At 36.8% G+C, this 19,793-nt stretch overlaps 1 protein-coding gene across 1 annotated transcript in view; it reads right to left on the bottom strand.

The window, feature by feature from the left end:
- The window catches only part of asic4b (acid-sensing (proton-gated) ion channel family member 4b), a 33,389-nt gene that overhangs the window by 10,629 nt on the left and 2,967 nt on the right, over window positions 1-19,793 (bottom strand). Inside the window, exons 2-3 of the mRNA XM_055212990.2 lie at window positions 1,259-1,403; window positions 1,042-1,169 (exon numbers count right to left, since the gene is read on the bottom strand). Of these exons, the coding sequence (XP_055068965.1) occupies window positions 1,042-1,169; window positions 1,259-1,403 (273 nt within the window). The remainder of the gene's footprint in view (window positions 1-1,041; window positions 1,170-1,258; window positions 1,404-19,793) is intronic.

Raw genomic sequence — 19,793 nt, 5'->3', positions numbered from 1 at the left:
ATAATACAGATACATTACAGAAATGCACACATATACATCTCAGTAGCCATTAAAACTTTAAATATATAAATAATAAAACCTATAACGTGATAAAAACGCCATAAAAACACTACACTGAAGGGAAAAATAGGGGGAACATAGGGGGAACAGACTTCGACACAACACCGGCGCCGCAGTCAGTGCAGCCGCAGACGTCAGCGTCTGAACGCGCTCACGAGCTTTGTGCATTTGGCTATCTGAGGAGGAATTAAAACGCTAATAACATTTCCAAACCCCATTACGGTAATGTGCAGTTAACCTTCTCTGTGTAGAAAATGTATGGTTTAAAATGTGTCATCTCGACGTTATATTAGTAGAGATTTCACAATCCATCTTCTTGGTACAACGCCAGTTCGCAAGAGTTCCCGGGGGCGCGGAATCACACGTGCTCACATATGAGGTAAAATTTTATGCAAAAATCCGTTAATTTATTAATTTTATCTAAACATATTTTTAAAAATCATTATTGAACATTAAAATCAATCGCGTGGCTATTTCATAGGATAATGCTTGTTGTGCAAAATGCATTAATGACACAATTAATCAAGTCATTAAACAAAACGTAAATAAACAAAACATGCCGTTTCAGATGTATATATGATGCCAATATGGCATTATTCCGATTTATACTATTGAATAGTATTTGATATAAAAGTTAGTCAACACTTTTATTTTGGAGGTTTTTGCAAAAAGGCAGGGGTGTTCAGAAATGTAGGTGCCATGGAAAAGACTGAAAGCTCTATTATAGGCTAATATATTTCGTTTGATGTCTGTGTATGCACAAATTTCTGTGAGATGTGCACACTGTGCCCCTTTAAAAAAATTGGTGCATGACGCCCCTGGTTGTACCTCAAATATTGGTATTAAATATCTATACATAAATGGTACATATTAGGACCTTTTAAAAGTGACAGCTTTTTCTGATAGTGGTTTCCTGAAACGTCTTAAAAATGAACAAATTCGGTCAAATAAAGAATGTGATTTTTATCGGTTAAAACTCACCCTCTGTTCCTGACATGAAACAAACGTTTGGAATCCCGGAGAGACCCCAAAGCCCAGCTGGTGGATGTACGGGGGTTCATCCTGACTGTGGATCTGAACCCGAATGCCCGCTTCCAGCGTCGTCTCATCTGAGGATGGACCATCACATGAGTAAATATTAAATCTGATCTGTTTGTACCGCTGAACGAAATGAAGGAACCACACATACATTACTCACTGGTTTCTCTCCAGATGGGCAGATACTCATCCTGCTCAATGTCCAGCATAAGCTCGAGGCCATTTCCTGTGCCGCCCTGTCTGACCCGCTTGGGCGACGTCTTATTTCCATTAAACGTGTAACATTTCCCATACCGCGTGTAAACCTGAGGACCACAATTACAAACCTGTTTAAGAATTGTGCAAATTCCTTAATCCAGGAGGAGACCAATTGAGACATTACATAGTTTTCATATTTTCCAAAACGCTGCACGAATTCCCATCACTCACTCAACCAGCAGTTTTGTCAACAGCTCCCACTGAAAACACAGATATTTCATGTAAACTAGAGGCCATTTCCGCAAATTACCATGAAAACAGACATCGTAGTGTGTGAGTTAAAGCGTAAAATAACCAGAGAATGTTCATAGAACAGATGTCACGAATGGAGGAGAAAATAATAGGTATACACATGCAAGCTCAACATACAAGCTTTTTGCCAGCTGAGCCCCTTAAAATGGATTTGGTTTTGCGTTCAGGTTGCTTGTTTAAAAGTTATCTCTTTCACAATGGGAGGAAGACATCTAGTTACACTTTTGGTATTTCTGTTCATTCGCTCCTGTAACGTTTCATTCTCAGTTTCTGATTAAGAAATGTATAATGTCCTACTAGAAATACTTGAGTTAAAAGGTGAAATATCTGGCTGTGCTTCAGACTTGGATTGCTGTTATTATGATCTATATTTATATATTATGATATATGAAGTCAAACTTTGAATGTTAAAATGATTTCCTGGAAATACAGAGAAGTTTGAACATTCATTATAAGTTTGAAGACCTTGCAAGGTGGCTGTTAAGGTGTCGAGTAGTTGCTAGTTAGTTATCAGGGTGTTCTGAATGGTGTGTTGCTAAGCAGTTGCTATGGCGTTCTGGTTTGTTGCTGTGGTATTGCTAAGCAGTTGTTAAGACATTACTAAGGTGTTTCTTAGCGGTTGCTATAGTGTTTTCTGAGCAAGTGATAGAAAAATTATTTAAAAATCTAACGCTATCTTATGGCAATTCATACGTATTTTAATAGTAACCTAATTTGTGTTCATTTATATGACCACATTCATACATTTTTGTACAATTTGCACTTGCCCCTTTAACGTTGGGGTTACGGACAGGGTTAGTGTTTTTTATGATAATCGTATCTTTTGCGCGATTAAAGGAAAACACCACTGTTTTTCAATATTTTACTATGTTCTTACCTCAAATTAGACAAATGAATACACACCTATTATTTTTCAATGCACACACTTAATCTTTGTACAGCGCGTTGTGAATGTGTTCGCATTTAGCCTAGCCCCATTCATTCCTTAGGATCCAAACAGGGATGAATTTAGAAGCCACCAAACACTTCCATGGTTTTCATTTTTAAAGAGTAGTTCCACGAGTAAGTATGGTGGCACAAAATAAAAGGTGGCATTTTTTAAGCAGATAAAAAATGAGAAATATATTGTATGACGGAAGTGCACTTAGTTTGCAGCACTTCAGCGTTCAACCTTTTTCATTATATTAAAAAACGGTGGTGTTTTCCCTTAACTTCGTAGGAATTCATACGAATTAGCCAACTCGTAAAATATGTACAAATTCTCATGAGATCAGGCTGAACATAATTAACTACAACATAGTGCTGTATTTTATGTCACTCAAAAATGAAAGATGCGTTTACATGACAACATTGTAGTAAAAAAACGGAAAGGTTAGTTTTGTGCTTTTTAGAAATTTCACACACACCAACGCTGTCAAAAATATAGTGTTTACATGGATCCACGAAGACGACTAAATATGCTGTATTACAAGTGCTAGGCCAGTAGATGGCGATGTTACCCTATAAAGAAACACTACATGACTACACACATACACATTCTTCTAGAAAACGATACAGTAAATAAAAAATACTGAAGATGACGAGAGCATCGAGAAGTTTGGTTTAAACCTATGATTAGGTAGGTTTATTACTACAAGTGACCATGAACTATAAAGCAAAAAAAATCGTAAACTTTGTTGGAGAAGCTTTAAAGGAAAACCACCGTTTTTCAATATTTTACAATGTTCTTACCTCAAATTATTACATACATACCTATTTTTATTTAATGTATGCTCTTAATCTTTTGCACGCTGTGAATGTATTAGCATTTAGCCTAGCCCCATTCATTCCTTAGGATCCAAACAGGGATGAATTAAGAAGCCACCAAACACTTCCATGTTTCCCCTATTTAAAGACTGTTACATAAGTAGTTACACGAGTAAGTATGATGGCACAAAATAAAACGTGGTAAGTACATAGTAAATTTCGAGTGGTATAGTAGTGGTTTCCTTTAACTCTTTCACCGCCAGCGTTTAAAAAAAAAAGTTGCCAGCGCCAGCATTTTTCATGATTTTCACCAAAGTTTAATGTCTTCCAGAAAATGTTCTTCTTTAAATATATAAACATACAATATACCAAATGAAAGAACAGACCCTCTGCTTTAAAAAAAAACTGCAAAAACACCACATTTTGAGCAAAAAGCAGAGATAATTCAATTTTTGTGACAGAGTTTTCATAGAGATCCCATTCAGAGCGATCTTTAAAACAGACACGGACATGCAGCCGCTTGCCATAGGGCAATACTTCCGGGTTTAAAAAGTTGCCCCACCTGGTGGATAATAGCGGTATTGCGGAAAGCCGGAAAATCTCGTGATTGGCAGGGAAGCGTTTTCTCTTGATTGACGAGATTTCTCGTCAATGGCGGCAAAAGAGTTAATAAACACATTATTTTGAGCAGTACAAACACAGTCCTTTATAGGCCACCATTCTTGCTTTGGTTATACTCGCGCATCTTAACAAACTGAATTAACACTTGTGCATGACGTCATCGTTATCACAGATTAATGTTTTTGAAGTTTACACTGATAATAACGGCATCATTATCAAAAATTTCCACTTGAAACCCACCTACAAAAGTTTGCGTTTTTTTTTAAGACCCCAAAACACTTGTAGTGAAAACAAACACCCAAAAAGCAGTAATCGTTTACAATTGAATACATTATCGTGTAAACAGCCCCTAAATATGTGGTCATAGATATTATTTTTTATTTATTAATAAATCTTTTGTGCTTTACAGCTAATATTTTGTGTGCATGTGCTTCACGGGTACAGTATGTTTCTGCAACTACCCATATGTGAGTGCTTGTGTGTTACACCCAACACAAACATGTTTGCTTGTCTGTGACCTTCTTTCTAGGCAAATAACAATGTATATCTACAGTAATCTCCTAAAGAATGCAAATCATACTATCAACCTATAGTTCTCAAACCCTTCTTTGTGGCAGAAAAAAAAATATTTTGCTTATGTGGTCAAATCCAGAGCTGAGCATGTGATATACTGTATTTCAGATCTTTATTTCTTTGCTGAGATAGTTACAGCTGGTTTCTATATATACGGTGTGCTTAGGGGTTATGTAAAGGACAAGTAAAAGAAGCTTATCGTGAGGTTTAATGTATAGGAAAAACCTATATGCACATTTAAACCTCACACTAACGTAAACCTCGCTCCATGGTGTACTTTGCTTGAAGCAGGAATTACAGTATACAGTATTATCAACTGTCACACTCACTTTAGACCTGTGGTATATAGATATTAGTTAAGCTTGTGTAGCTGCAGAAGAATGGCTATGACATGATGCCTATTGTGAGATGCATATTTCATGAGTAAAAAGGCCTGACATGAGATGCATATTTCAAAGGTAATCTGCTTATTGTGCAGAGGTAATATAAAATATTTTCCACTGCGATAATGTTGAAGGGAAGAAAATAGAAGGAGAAAATAAATTGGGATAGAGCATAAGAATGAGAATAAAAGAATATGACAGACAGTCTGTCTTCTTACATTAATTTACTTTGACAGCACACCTAGTCTTTAATTGTGTTAGAGGCAACACACTTTCCTGCTGAATGATCTTTATTTTGATTGGCTGTTAGTGAGGGTGCTAAAGAAACATATCTAAGGCTTAGTCTACACTGCAGGTCTTAATGCTCACTTCAGACTTTTGCAGATATCAGATTTTTTGCCCTGTTGTTCACATTATCATTTAAATGCAACTGCCATCAGTCTCATTTGTGAACCGTATATGACCCTGAAGTAGCCCGCATGCACAGAAGACGACGTAACATTAGACATAGCGCACTTTGTTTGCGGAAATAAACATGGATGCTGCTCATAAAAGTCGGATGAAATGCGACACGGCCATACAGACTGAAGTCACATTGCAATGCATTGATACATTCATCCTGCAAATTAAAATTACAAAAATACACCTACACTGAAAAAATAAAGGCTGGATTTACTGAAAATATAGTGTATCATTTGTGGATCCATTTTATGCAATTGCTTATAATTTTAAGTAAAACTTACTTAAAAAAGTGGATGCAAAAAATATGCAGTATATTTTAAAGTCATTCCAGTGTATTTTTTTTACAGTGTAAGCAAAGATTAAAATGAATTTTGTTTTATAACACTGATTCACACAGATAAAGAAACACACTCAAAAATATCCACCTATCCACAAGCATACCGTGTTTCCCAGGGTTTCTGCTCCGGTGAGTTGAAAAACTGTAATGAAAAAGTAGATCTGTTCCATGTTGTCTGAAACCCACCACAGATATTGATATGCCCACCTGCTGCATGACTGCCCACAAGTATATGGAGTGAAGTTATTGAGTCCTGCTATCAGCTACAGCATGCTATGCATTTGTATTAACTCTTTTATATTGAATACTGCATGATTGAATCAAGATAAACGGTAAGCATTTATCCAAAGCATCCTTTATTGTTATTAAGTCTATGCATTCCAATCGAACCCCAGACCTTGTTAAATCACCATAGTTTATCAGTTGAGCTAGAGGAACCTATACAGTACCAGAAATGACCAAAACAAGAGCATACACACAAGTGCGGTGCACATTGAGAAAATAATTCTCCCCAAAAATGAAAAATGTAAATGTAGATTTGTTCATAGCCATGCTGTGAGTTAGTAATGTAATTTTGAATGTGTTTGCTTGATTTGAGTCCCACTGCGACCTAGGCCTATCCAATTAATTATTACTAAAACTAATAAATGAACACCATTAGGATAAAATATTGGACTATCTGATAAAAGGTAAGGGAAGGGAAGAAATGCAACTCTTCGTAGATGAATAACCTTGAGATTCTGTGCCAGGTAAAAATACTGTACATACTTGCATTTTGACCCACCCACGTTTATTCTTTGCTATGTAAACACACAATATGACCCTTTTCCCACAGACAAAACTTCACAATTCACAAATAGATGCATATGAACAGAATTTATTGTATTTTTCAGTATATTTGATTTTATGTATAGCCTACAGTGTATTAAACCCAATTATTATATTCTATAATTTAACCCAATAATTATATTCAGTATGTACCATTTTGTATCTAAAATATTTTTGGTTATTCTGCAATCTTTTGCTACTAGGACTTTTGTCTTTTTGAACATATGGGAATTTTTTTTACTGATTATTCATTTTTTTAGGTTCAGATTTACCCCACTCATGTTTGAAGGGAACCAATTATGCCCATTTTTACAAGATGTAATATAAGGCCCCGTTTAAATATTTTATGGGATGTGCCTTTCGTTTACACAGCAACAGCGTTTTTGGGGCTTAAAAATGCAAAAAAGTGAAAGCACCCTCCAGAGTGGAAATCTTAAAAACGCTCTACCGCCGCGTTCCCGTCTAAAGGGTAAAAATGCAAAAGTCTGCTCATGGTGGGTCTCATCGCGTACACGTTTACGTCACAAGCATGCACCAGTTCAGGAAAATAACAACAAACATTTCGGATTATTTCCATATGTCGGACCTTCAAGTTGCCATAGCAGCTCTGATAAATATACAAGAGTCTTTCTAGCAGTTGTACGAAATATTCACAGCTAGTATTACTGATCAGAGTAGGCGATCGCTTCGCCATGTTGTGTTTCACACTACTAGGTAGAGAAGTAGAAGGAAGGTTGTACGCAGGCACAAGGACTTGGTGTTGCTGTGAGTCAGTGCTTCACATTGCCACCTAGCCGCCTGGAGTGCACACAACATTGAATATCACCGGGGCCTGAAGTTAACTTTTTTCACCACCAGCCGTTTTACCGCCAGCTTTGTTTTTGTCTGAATAGTGAATGATAATACTGTCTTTATTGTATGAATTAAATATAATTATTTTTTAGAGCTACAAAAGTGATTTTCTCTTTGTCTTAGGTTGTTTGATTAAAATGAATGACATAGACTTAAGTAGGTTAATTGAGGTTACTGTCTCTTTAAGACTAAATAAGCACAGACTGTTTTTTGACTCTAATCTCTACATACACCAGTGTTTCCCATACATTGGCCCCCACAAATAGAATTTTCATGATTCCCATTTACATTTTTATTTCACTATTTAAAACAGCTTAATTCGGCTTAAAATATAATTTGATATATAATACAGATCAAATACAGATCAAAGAGTAGAAGTAAAACATATTTCAGGTGCAAACACTAGATCAAACGCAAACACAACATGATGACGTCACATATATGCTAATTAGCGGGTGACGTCATCACCACCACAGTCTCCTCAAAATCCTGTGGGAAACACTGTACACTTAAGACATAAAGAAATGTTTTTATTAAAAAGAATACTGTGAAGATCATTTTGTTTATATGTGCCCTGTCAAGAACAGAAAGATTTAATGTACGCTTGCTTTTTGAAATGCGTCTCTCCGTATGTGCACTATTGAGTGCCCTTAAACCCACGTGCGTACACACAGACGCAGGGGGAATTCTAAACTGTGCACTGTTGCGCCACATACGTTGTTTTTCATTACTCCATTCGCAGAATGTATGTTAATGTACTTCAGTATAATACACAGTAGCGTAACTCTCTCTAAAGTTTACACATCAAGAGTTCTGATCCGTCACAGCACTACACATCAGTGCAACTGTGATTGTACTGTAGCCTATGTCAGCATTGCATTCTCATCCCATCTCACCAACAGTATAATACTTACTCACACATCCAAATGTAGTCAAAGAAGTGCCTCATCTTCTTTCCAATGGCATGAATGTTGCGAAATAGCAGTCGCATCCTCTCAATGAATCACTCAATTCGCAGATAACTCAATTTGGTGTTACCCGCCAATTGCGAAATTCACCCGCAGTTGGCCCGTGGTCGGCTGTTAATTTCAGGCCCTGAATATCACACACTTTTGTGTCACCGCATGCACACAGAAATCCCCTCCCAACAAAACGCTCGTATAAACGCGGAATAAAAAGTGATAACACAGCGTCACTTTAGCATTTTCTCTTCAGATCATTGTCATGTAAACGTTAAACGTTATTATTAACGTTATTATCAGATACCTTAAAGGGATAGCTGCACGATAAATCACACGATTGTCACATGCATATCGTCAGTAAAGTCGGTTTAATCATATTAAAAGATTAAAATAATCATGGATGAATCACCCGCGATTATGAATGCGATATTTCCCCGCTTGTCAGTTAATTACTGCTCTGTGTAGTAAATGCTGCTCCATCTGAAAGCAGCTGATGGCAATTTATTGCTAATCATTTAACTGGCTTTACTGACAAGATGCGTGTGACAATCGTGTACGATTTATCGTGCAGCCCTAATAGGTGCCCTTTAAGGTACCTGATAATAAGTGATAACTGAATAAACCGTGAATAAAAGTGAAAAGACGACTAGACTAGACTAGACTAGACTAGACTAGACTAGACTAGACTAGACTAGAATAGACTAGAATAGAATGCCTTTATAGTCATTGCACATCTGGAAAATGAAAGCGTATCTCTCTCCTTAAAAATCCATATACATTCAAAAATCTAAGTATAAAATGTAAGCAGGATTGTACAGAAAATGTGCAGCTATAAACCAATATGTAGCAGGAACAGGCGAGTGCAAATATAAATAGAAATGTACAGAATATGGATAAGAACCACAAAAACATAAAAAAACATTTTTTTTTTGCAGCCCAGAACTGCAAAACCTTCTAGCCCAATTCTGCCCGAATGACTCATCCATCAATCACGTCTGTCCATCACACACAGCAGCTGTAATATTTGTATGTGTGTGTGTGAGAGAGTACCTGCGTTTGTGCATTGCTTCCAGTCAGCTTGGCCTGTCTCTTCCATCAGTGTGTATGTTTAAAAGCTGAAGGTTATATAGAATCTGTTTCATCGCTCTCTGAACCTCACGCTGGGGTTCAATCAATGCACAACATTTTACTTAATGATCACTTGATTGATCCCCTGCTGGGGTTAAAACCTCTCTGTCTCTCTGCCATCCTGTCTCGCAAATCACGCTGTGTTTAGCATCACATACCACATCTTGTTTATACAGTGTAAAGTAGGCTCAGAGATTAATTAAAGCTGTAGCCTGTCATGATATCAAACCAAGATGATTCACACACCCAGCGTTTTAGGTCGAAAAAACCCAGCGTAGGTTCAATAACAACCAAACGGGTTGACCTTGAAAAGAACCCTGCTTTTCTTAGGGTGTGTGTCTATCTTAAAGGGATAGTTGACCCAACAAAATGAAAACTTCTCGATTTTTTTTAAAGCTTTTTCACTGAATAAGAACTGATAAGAACTTTAAAGGCGGAGTCCATGATGTTTGAAAGCCAATGTTGATATTTGAAATCACCTAAACAAACACGCCCCTACCCCAATAGAATCTGGACCTTCTGTTGATAGACCCGCCCCACACATACGCAACCCGGCATTTGATTTGATTTGATTGGCTATAAGTGTGTTTTGGTAGTCGGCCCGTCTCCTTTTCCAAACCGTTTTTCAAACATCATGGACTCCGCCTTTAACTACAATATTTGTTAATATAATGCATGTCAAAAACATGTGTGTTTTATGTGAAGAATCAAGTTTATTAAATTACTGACTCAGTCATGATTTTTTTTTACTTAAAAAACATGCGTGCAACTTGTTACTAGGATTTTTTAAGTAAATTTTACAAGTCGTTTTTTTCCGTGTGTGTGTGTGTGCGTGCGGGTTTGTGCAAGTGCATGCATGTTAGTACATAATCTGACAGGTTTGAATCTCTGTGATGTGTTTCATGTGCCGAATGTTTTGAAAGTGTATTCTCATTTTGCCTTGAGAAGTGTAAGACATTCTGAAACTCAGATGCAGATGCTGGATTGAAGCTGCAGGGCTTGACTTCATCTTATTTTTGCATCTGCAAAACTGAAACGCTATTGCATGAACCGTTTTGTCTACACGACATAACATCAGAGGTTTGTGGACACTGTTTCACCTGTATTGTTTTATTTATGACACACTCTGTTCATACACGCTCAGAGGTTTGTTAATCTGAAGCTGGGCAGACACAGCAAGATGAACAAAATACACTTTGATGTTCCATTTTTAACCATCTGGATCTGATGCTCTCTCTCTTACTTTCTCTCTGTCTGTCTGTCCTCATTATGACCTCTCACAGGGACATCTTGCCATTACACATCCATCTCTGTTTGTTGTTTATTTGTTGGGTTTTTTCGAGCCATGTTTTCCCAGGTACTAACATCAGCTATCATCTCATCTGTCGGTTTTTGTGCCATTCATTAAAAAGATAATGTCCCATTGATGGACGCAAAGGTTAGAACAAGCATTCTGTCAATTACATCTCATTGTTTACAGAAGAAATTATGTCCATTTGAATCGGCATGTTAAATCTAAATGTTTGTGGCTGGGAAATTGGTCTTGCTGTGCCCCTATACCACCAAATAATTCTCACATGAGGGTGAGTCTGCTATATCCAGTAGCGGCCGGTGACTTCTTTTTTCGAGGGCGCTCGATGCGTCACAACATGTATGTAGCCCTTCATGTGTGTGGTTCGTAATTTCAATGTGAAGTTCTATGTGCATCACGTGTCTTGTCAAAATAAGTGCCTGCTGCAGACGCGTCTAAAAGGTTTATGATAAAAGAGACGCTCTCGTTTGCCAGATACTCACATAATCTTAGAGTTGCTGTTAAGGGAGTGTCTTGCGTGTATATTGTGAATGTAAACGTTTCTTTTATCAAACGGTTTTGACTTTTGACAAAACACGAGATGCACATGTTCACATGACGCAAAAATACATATTTTGAAAACACGTGCAACACACGTGACACTCTGAACACATATTTTGAATTTGCGCCACTCTACTAATTTTTCCGACTGTATTCACAGGAATCAGGTCTATTTTAATTGAAAGCGTTCACTGTCTCTTTTGGTAAGTGCATTTATAGGTACACACCGGCTGAAACGGGGCATTTTGGACATGCTATAATAAATGATCTGTGGACTGTGGTATTTTGAGCTAAACCTTCACAGACACATTCTGGCCACACCTGAGACTTATATTACATTTTGTAAAAATCGGCATAATGGGTGCCCTTTAAGTGCAATGCGAAAAACCATACACAGAAACAGTGTAAGCCGGTGACTTCTTTTTCAAGGGCGCACAATGCAAAGCTTATCAAAACATGTAATTAGCCTATCATGTGTGTGGCTCGCCATGTCAAAATATGGCGCGTCATGTGAACCTATGTGCATCATGTCAAAACACGTGCCTTCGAAGTGGTTTATGATAAAAGAGATGCTTATGTTTGCCAGATACTTGCTTTATCTCATGTGTGATCAGAATTTAGTGTTAAGAAAGTTAGTGTCTTGCGAGTATTCTGTGAATGTGAGCGCCTCTTTATCATAAACCATTTCAATGCGTCTGCAGCAGGCACGTATTTTGACATGACGCATGATGCACAAAGGTTCACATGAAGCCACCAACACATATCTTGACATGATGAGCCACACACATGAAACCCCGAACACACATTTTGAATTTGCGCCTCTCAAAAGAGACATCACCGGCCGCTAATGTACAGTAATGTACACTCACCTAAAGGATTATTAGGAACACCATACTAATACTGTGTTTGACCCCCTTTCGCCTCCAGAACTGCCTTAATTCTACGTGGCATTGATTCAACAAGGTGCTGAAAGCATTCTTTAGAAACGTTGGCCCATATTGATAGGATAGCATCTTGCAGTTGATGGAGATTTGTGGGATGCACATCCAGGGCATGAAGCTCCCGTTCCACCACATCCCAAAGATGCTCTACTGGGTTTAGATCTGGTGACTGTAGGGGCCATTTAAGTACAGTGAACTCATTGTCATGTTCAAGAAAGGATGTGTACATGGTGGTCATAAAGGGATGGACATGGTCAGAAACAATGCTCAGGTAGGCCGTGGCATTTAAACGATGCCCAATTACCACTAAGGGGCCTAGAGTGTGCCAAGAAAACATCCCCCACACCATTACACCACCACCACTAGCCTGTACAGTGGTAACAAGGTATGATGGATCCATGTTCTCATTCTGTTTTTATGCCAAATTCTGACCCTACCATCTGAATGTCAGAAATCGAGACTCATCAGACCAGGCAACATTTTTCCAGTCTTCAACTGTCCAATTTTGGTGAGCTTGTGCAAATTGTAGCCTCTTTTTCCTATTTGTAGTGGAGACGAGTGGTACCTGGTGGGGTCTTCTGCTGTTGTAGCCCATCCGCCTTAAGGTTGTGCGTGTTGTGGCTTCACAAATGCTTTGCTGCATACCTCGGTTGTAACGAGTGGTTATTTCAGTCAAAGTTGCTCTTCTATCAGCTTGAATCAGTCGGCCCATTCTCCTCTGACCTCTAGCATCAACAAGGCATTTTTGCCCACAGGACTGCCGCATACTGGATGTTTTTCCCTTTTCACACCATTCTTTGTAAACTCTAGAAATGGTTGTGCGTGAAAATCACCAACAACCATGCCCTGCTCAAAATTGCTCAAATCACCTTTCTTTCTTATTCTGACATTCAGTTTGGAGTTCAGGAGATTGTCTTGACCAGGACCACACCCCTAAATGCACTGAAGCAACTGCCATGTGATTGGTTGATTAGATAATTGCATTAATGAGAAATTGAACATGTGTTCCTAATAATCCTTTAGGTGAGTGTATAGGCCTACTGTCCAGTCTTCCACTTGCAAAGTGTGATGTGCAAAGGTGACAATGCAACTACAATAGTTCCAGGCCACTGGGGACAGTTGTTAAAAATTCAGAGACTCACTTCAGCAGACAGATCATTCAAGTTAATGCGCTCAGGCTTGTTGCTGAACAAGAGTAAAATATATACAATTGTATAATGCAAAAATTGTGTCTGTATTACATTACAATTGTATGTCTTTTACAGTTTTAAGGACTCAAACAATTAAAACTGCCCAAATTAGTTTTGCTCCGAAAATGATTTCTTTCATCAATTTAAAACCTGTCTGAACAAAAGCATTTCCATCAGGAAACAGATCAGAGCATCCGGTGACAGTATAAAATCTTCTGCGTTTGTGTCGTGCGTAATGCGTCTGCTCGGTGACAGGTCATTTCTGTATAATTATGACAGCTGCAGTTGGTTACGGCCATTTGGGTGACGAAGGGTGTCAGCGTTGCGCTGTACCCAAACTGTCATATCTGTGATATAATGGGTTATTTACACTGCTATCTTAGAGGGAAAAAGACACAAAAAGTAAAGAGCAAAAAGTAAACAGAGCATTAAAAAGAGAGAGAAAAGTAATTAATCGACTGTGAAATGGCAGGATTGTTTTAGTATCGTAAAAAAAAACTTTGAGTCACATAACATACCGGTGCTGTCAGGCTTATCACACTTAACAAATATGGAGACAGGGAAGATAAAAGGTTTGTTTGGATCTTACAGATTGTACTTGATACACGTAAGGCAAATTATCAGTATTTAAAGCCCTGGTTGGTTATATATTTTCTCTGATAGCTTTCATGTTGACAGCTTTGTAAAACAAACAATTGAGCATTTGTTTGTTAGATATTTATCTTGCTCGATGTATCCTGTCTTTAGCGCATTTGATTTCCAGTGTGTTGTTTAAACGCTTGCACACGCCTCATCAAACAAACAATCAAAATTGAGGAGAAGAAAATTTGTGCTTTCAGCCATTTAGTTTATGCATTCAGACAATTCAGTCAATACAGCTCTATAGATGATGCACAGAATATAGCAGCTTTGAATTCATGGGTGATTTGTATATTAATAGAGCATCACGTGTTGGTTTCCAACAATATTTCATCAAAACTGACAATCCGCATAATGAAACTGTCAGACGTTAATGAGATGCCAATTGTCAGTGGTTGAATTTAAGGCATATTTAAGGCAATATGTACATTTTTTGCATTTAAATATCTGAAAAAACTACACGCAAAAAGAGAAAACCCCAAACTGTTGGGTTGTAATTTAACCTAAAGTATGTTGGGTTGTTTCAACCAAAAATGCTGTGTTGTTGTATCAAATATAAAATCAGTGATTTAAAAGCAGTGGTATATAAATCCCATCTCTCTCCTTAGTTTCTATCTTTTCTTTCTCCTCTCTTACCCTCTTGATGCCACACAATTTGCATGTTGCTGAGTAATCTGAGACATCGCATTCATACTAACGCAACTTCAAACACACAACTGATTTTAATGCACGCCTGTAATCCCCAAATCCTGTTGCTTTACTGATCTTGGCTTTGAAGTCATCAGGATCTGTGAACACCAGGCAGCGGACATCATCATAATTCCTAAATCCAAGACACATGGATATGGGATTGGGGATTCACTGTTTTCCTGTTCTACAACCATTGATACACTCTTAGGGGGATCCAAAATTAAACACACTTTGTAAAGCCAGTCACAGAGTTGTAGTCTTTTCATGCTGATGTTTTGTGTATTGTCATTATGTATTTCCACAACCACGCTCACAATGTGATGGAATGACAATGACCATTATATGATCTCAATTATGTTTCTATTAAAGTTATACCGCAGGCATTTTTACAAACAGGCTGGTGTTTAACCTCTTATGGATTTATGCTTTATTGCTCCATCTTTCTGGATATGTTGTGATTGAGTCTTTCGTTCTCAAATTTAAATCTGTTTTTATGAAGATGGAGAGAGAGGCTTTTGCATGATAACTAAATCAAATCTTTTTATGGGAATGGTTCCTTTCCTTCAGCTATCTCAAGTGTGCATAAAGGATCTAAGTTATTGTGGATATTTGTACACTGAATTCAGTAATATAACTGTTATCCTGGATAGGGACCTGTATAAAGAATTTAGGATGTTTGTCACATTGTGAGCAAGAAAGGGATCTGAACAAAAGGTAAAATCAGGTTTAATGCAGAAATAACACCATAATGCCATAAACCTGAATCCTATAGTTCTGGCTAAACCAAAAAAAGACAAAAAGTCAAAGCACCAGTAATCTTTAGTCATATCATCAACAGATACAGTATATAGAGCGCTCGGTGTGCATAAACAATGTATAGATTACAATGAGTAAAAACCATGTTTTGTCATTAAATGGCTATAAAAGTCCCCATAAGTTGCTCTTTTAAAATGCATGAAAACTCAAATAAAAAGGTATGTTTTTTTCAAGCTTCACGATTCATATGAATACATTTAAGGATAAACTGTTTAAGTGTACAGAGATAAGACTTCCCAAATAGAAATAGGGTGGCGTGAAAAACACAGAAAAAAATGCTTGTCAAATTAAAGAGGCATCACATCAGTAAAATTGTAACTAGAGGAAAGAAATTTGAAATGTGGCATTTAAGCTTCAGTTCTTCCATCAAAGAGCAAACAAAACTCTTATTAGTAGTCTGAAAATAATGAGGAATTGACAGGCGTGTAACCACATTCAAACTTCGGTATACGGTAGGTGCAAACAATGATTTAAAGTTTTATAACATAAAAGTTTGGATCATGGTTGCGCAATCTATAAAAGTGAACGTTTCAGACTGTTCAAATTTGTGCGTGTACACTTTTGGCAATATTTGTGCCTGAATTTTTACAAATATTCATACAAACATAACAGAGTGTTTCAAGAATTGTAATGTTTTTGTTCATGTGAATTGTGTCAGCAACACAAAGGCCCTTGGTTCAATTCCCACACATACTGGTAAAAAATGTGTAGCTTGAAGGCAGTCTGACAAAGGCATAATATTTAACATTGTCATAACTAGTAAATAATGGCTTTAAGTGCCATATTTGTGGCAAAATTGTGGCATGGCAAGCATGGCCATTGTGTAAAATAATAGTTTATCACATTTATATATTAACAAGCACCTTTATCTTCAATGTACAATGCCTTCAATCTATACATTCTGTTAGGGGACAACACCGGGGAACACGCAAGCTAAATAATAGGTGAGTAACCCTCTGTGTGTTCATGCATTTTATGCTGTTAGAGCTCCAATTTAAAACTAATTATGAATTTACATAGCAAACACAGACGCCAATTCACAGGCCATATTATTTTTGTATACTATTTTTTTTAACTTCAATCTGTTGTTGTGAACGTGCCATGATGCATTCATAAAAAAATAAGCCCTTTGAATATTAAGAAATGCTAGCAATCACTTTTGAATAATAAATATTGCATGCTTTTGAATATGGTAATTCTATAGATGTTTTTGTTAACATGAGTTAATAGAATAGCTAGCACAATATAACAATGAACAATACTAAATACATGTATAAAATCAAAAGTTGTCAACATATTTTAATGAACATGAAGAAATGTAAGGCATTAACATCCCATGTGACAAAATATATATATATTTATATATATTAAATATATATAAATTTTCAACAGTGGTGTAGTTCAGGGTATACGGAGTATACCCACCTCTTTTTTTGATGGCATGGGATATACCCACTTCTCCTGGGGGCATAAATTAAGAGTATACCCACTTCTCCAGACACCACTACACCACTGATTTTTAAATATAATTTTAAATATATTTCAAAAATATACAAAAAATATATATGATGATATCTGAAATATATTTTTAAATATGTTTACAAAAATTTATTTTAAATGTAATTTTTTTTGGCATATTTTAAAATATATTTTAAAAATAAATATTTTTTTAAAGCATTTATATTCACGCTGCATTGAAAGAAAAACTTTGTATGTTACAAATCTGTAACATAACATCATAAAAAAAATTAGGAATTTTTTGGCAATTTTTTTGCAGTATAGTATTAGCAAAACATATTGCTCATTTTTAGTTAAGCCAATGCATTTATCAGTGTTAGAAACATTATTGTAAAGTGTTACCAAACTAATATTATTTAATTTGGTATTTGTATAAACACTTAATGTATACACCCCCCTTGATCATATCACAATAAGCTGGAGTTGTTAAATCCAGAAATAAAACAATATGTGCATAATTGGCAATTTTCAAATATTAAAGTAGTATAAGCTTATATAGTGTTTGGCTTTATTTTTGTGAACTTGAAGAGTCAAACTATTACACTGCAATATGTAGCATCTGTAATAACATCTACAAGGAAAATGATAAGAGTTATGGCCAACAGTGAAAAAAAACAACAACAAAGAGCCAAAGCCTAAGATAAAAGCAGCTCAACTCATTTTACTTTTGTGACGTCAATGCCAGGAATGATTCACATTCCCTAAAAGCAAATCAGAAGCCCTCCTGTATGAATGAACCGTACACCATGCAATGTAAATATAACATGAGGTGTAACTAAATTCATTACACGGAAATCTGTATAGTTTCTTGAATAGCGTAAATTAAACCTAATGAAATATCTCAGTCTGGTATTTCTCGTGTATTAATGTTTGGACTGGCTAATTTAACTGTAGCTCTCTATATAAGCCAAGCGCCTTACATCACCCACTGAGTACATATTAGTCATCCACAGTGTGAGACTGCTGCTGACATATCACTGCTGAGGGAATTTGATTACCTTTTCCTTCATTTAAAAAGAATACATTAGGTATAAAGTCATATATGGAGAGGTTGAAGGGGAAAACAAGGATAGATTTAAGGTTTAATACCATATATTTGTCATCTATACAGTACTTGTAGTTTATTTGTGTGCATGTCAGTTTTTCTGTATATGTGCAATTTTTAGATTTTTTTGTATAAAATCTGATTTATGCTGAGTCTTGATCTATTTGCATCGGAGTGTGTTATGTCGGTTTATGGTGAGCAGATGTGTTTGCAGTGTAAATATGTGTGAGTGATTAGTTAAATCCCTTGAGTGACAGAACAGACCTATCCACTGGCATCTATCCAGTGCCGAAGAGTTCAGAATTAATGTCTCCCGTGCGTTTCGCTAATCTATGCACTTTATTGTGGAAAATCAAGCATATAAAATCAATACTGTGGTAAAGGACGGGGGAATGACGTGCTGATCCATTGACCTCTACGTGTTTGTTTATTCTTGTGTCCCTAAGGTCGTTGTGTGATCATTATATTTACAGAAATGATTACTGCTGTGTTCCTCGCATGCCAAAAATAGCATTTACATTTATCTCAGACAAACAGGATGTTGCAATCTTTGCACCTGAACTCTCCTGGCTGCCTAAAAACATTCATCTGCTCTGATGTGATTGGAAATGAAATGAAAATGCAAATTAGTATTCAGTGACACTCAAACTGGTTTACTTATAATATTCATTTTGACTATTCAATGAATAATAAAATATTATTTTAAAAATCATATATCATAAAAACCCCATTTAATGGGTAATTACAAAGGGGTAATGCGTAAGTCTTTGATGTGATGCCAATTATGGTCTACTAAAGTTCTAAAACAGTAACAAGGGTAGCAGTGTATTACATTATTTACCATCAAGAGTTTTTTTACTTGAGCTAGCTGCCTTATATAGATTTTAACTATAGCAAGTCAGGTCACATATCAATCACTGGACAGACTGTCAACAACTGCATAAAACTGTGTGCCAAAAGAGACTAGCGAAATACCATAAAAACATAAAAAGCACTTGAGATTTAGTGTTAGAGTAGTCTTAGAACCAGAGGCGTCATGCCTATTCAAACTGAGGGGGCACGTCCCCCCTTGTTTTTTTTAGCCAAATGGATTTTGCATGCAACCTCAAAATCAAAGAAGCATCCATTAATCTGTTATTTGTCTTTTAATCTGTTTAATATGCACAATATAATCAATTCTATGCTGCGTCCTTGTCACTTTTCTAAAATTTTCGCCATTTTGATCGTGTTACATTACTTTATTCTAGCTGCAGGCGCTGCAGACAGCGCAGTCGCAGACGTCATAATGGTGCGTTTACACCAACCACGTTTAAGCCATCAAAATCGCCTCTACCGCGCCTAGTTTGCCGTTTGAACACTTTGAATGCATTCGCGCGTGTAGAGCGGAGTAGACGCGCGGAAAAAGCAAGCATTTGACGCGCGTCCGAGGCAAAATCCGCTTCTTGTGGGAGGGGCAAGTGCTATCCGGTTGTCTGTTTGCAAGATGACTGATGTGGATTTTGCATTTATATAGAGAGTTACCGGTTTGTATTTGGTAACCTTCCTATAGGGGGAAATAAACAGCGCAGGTCGATAAACGTCACATGACTCAAAAGTGAAATG

The sequence above is a fragment of the Misgurnus anguillicaudatus genome, chromosome 8, assembly GCF_027580225.2.
Source record: "Misgurnus anguillicaudatus chromosome 8, ASM2758022v2, whole genome shotgun sequence".
In the NCBI taxonomy this organism is placed as follows: domain Eukaryota; kingdom Metazoa; phylum Chordata; class Actinopteri; order Cypriniformes; family Cobitidae; genus Misgurnus; species Misgurnus anguillicaudatus.
Note: the sequence above shows the minus strand (reverse complement) of the source record. Positions and strands in the feature narration are given on the sequence as shown.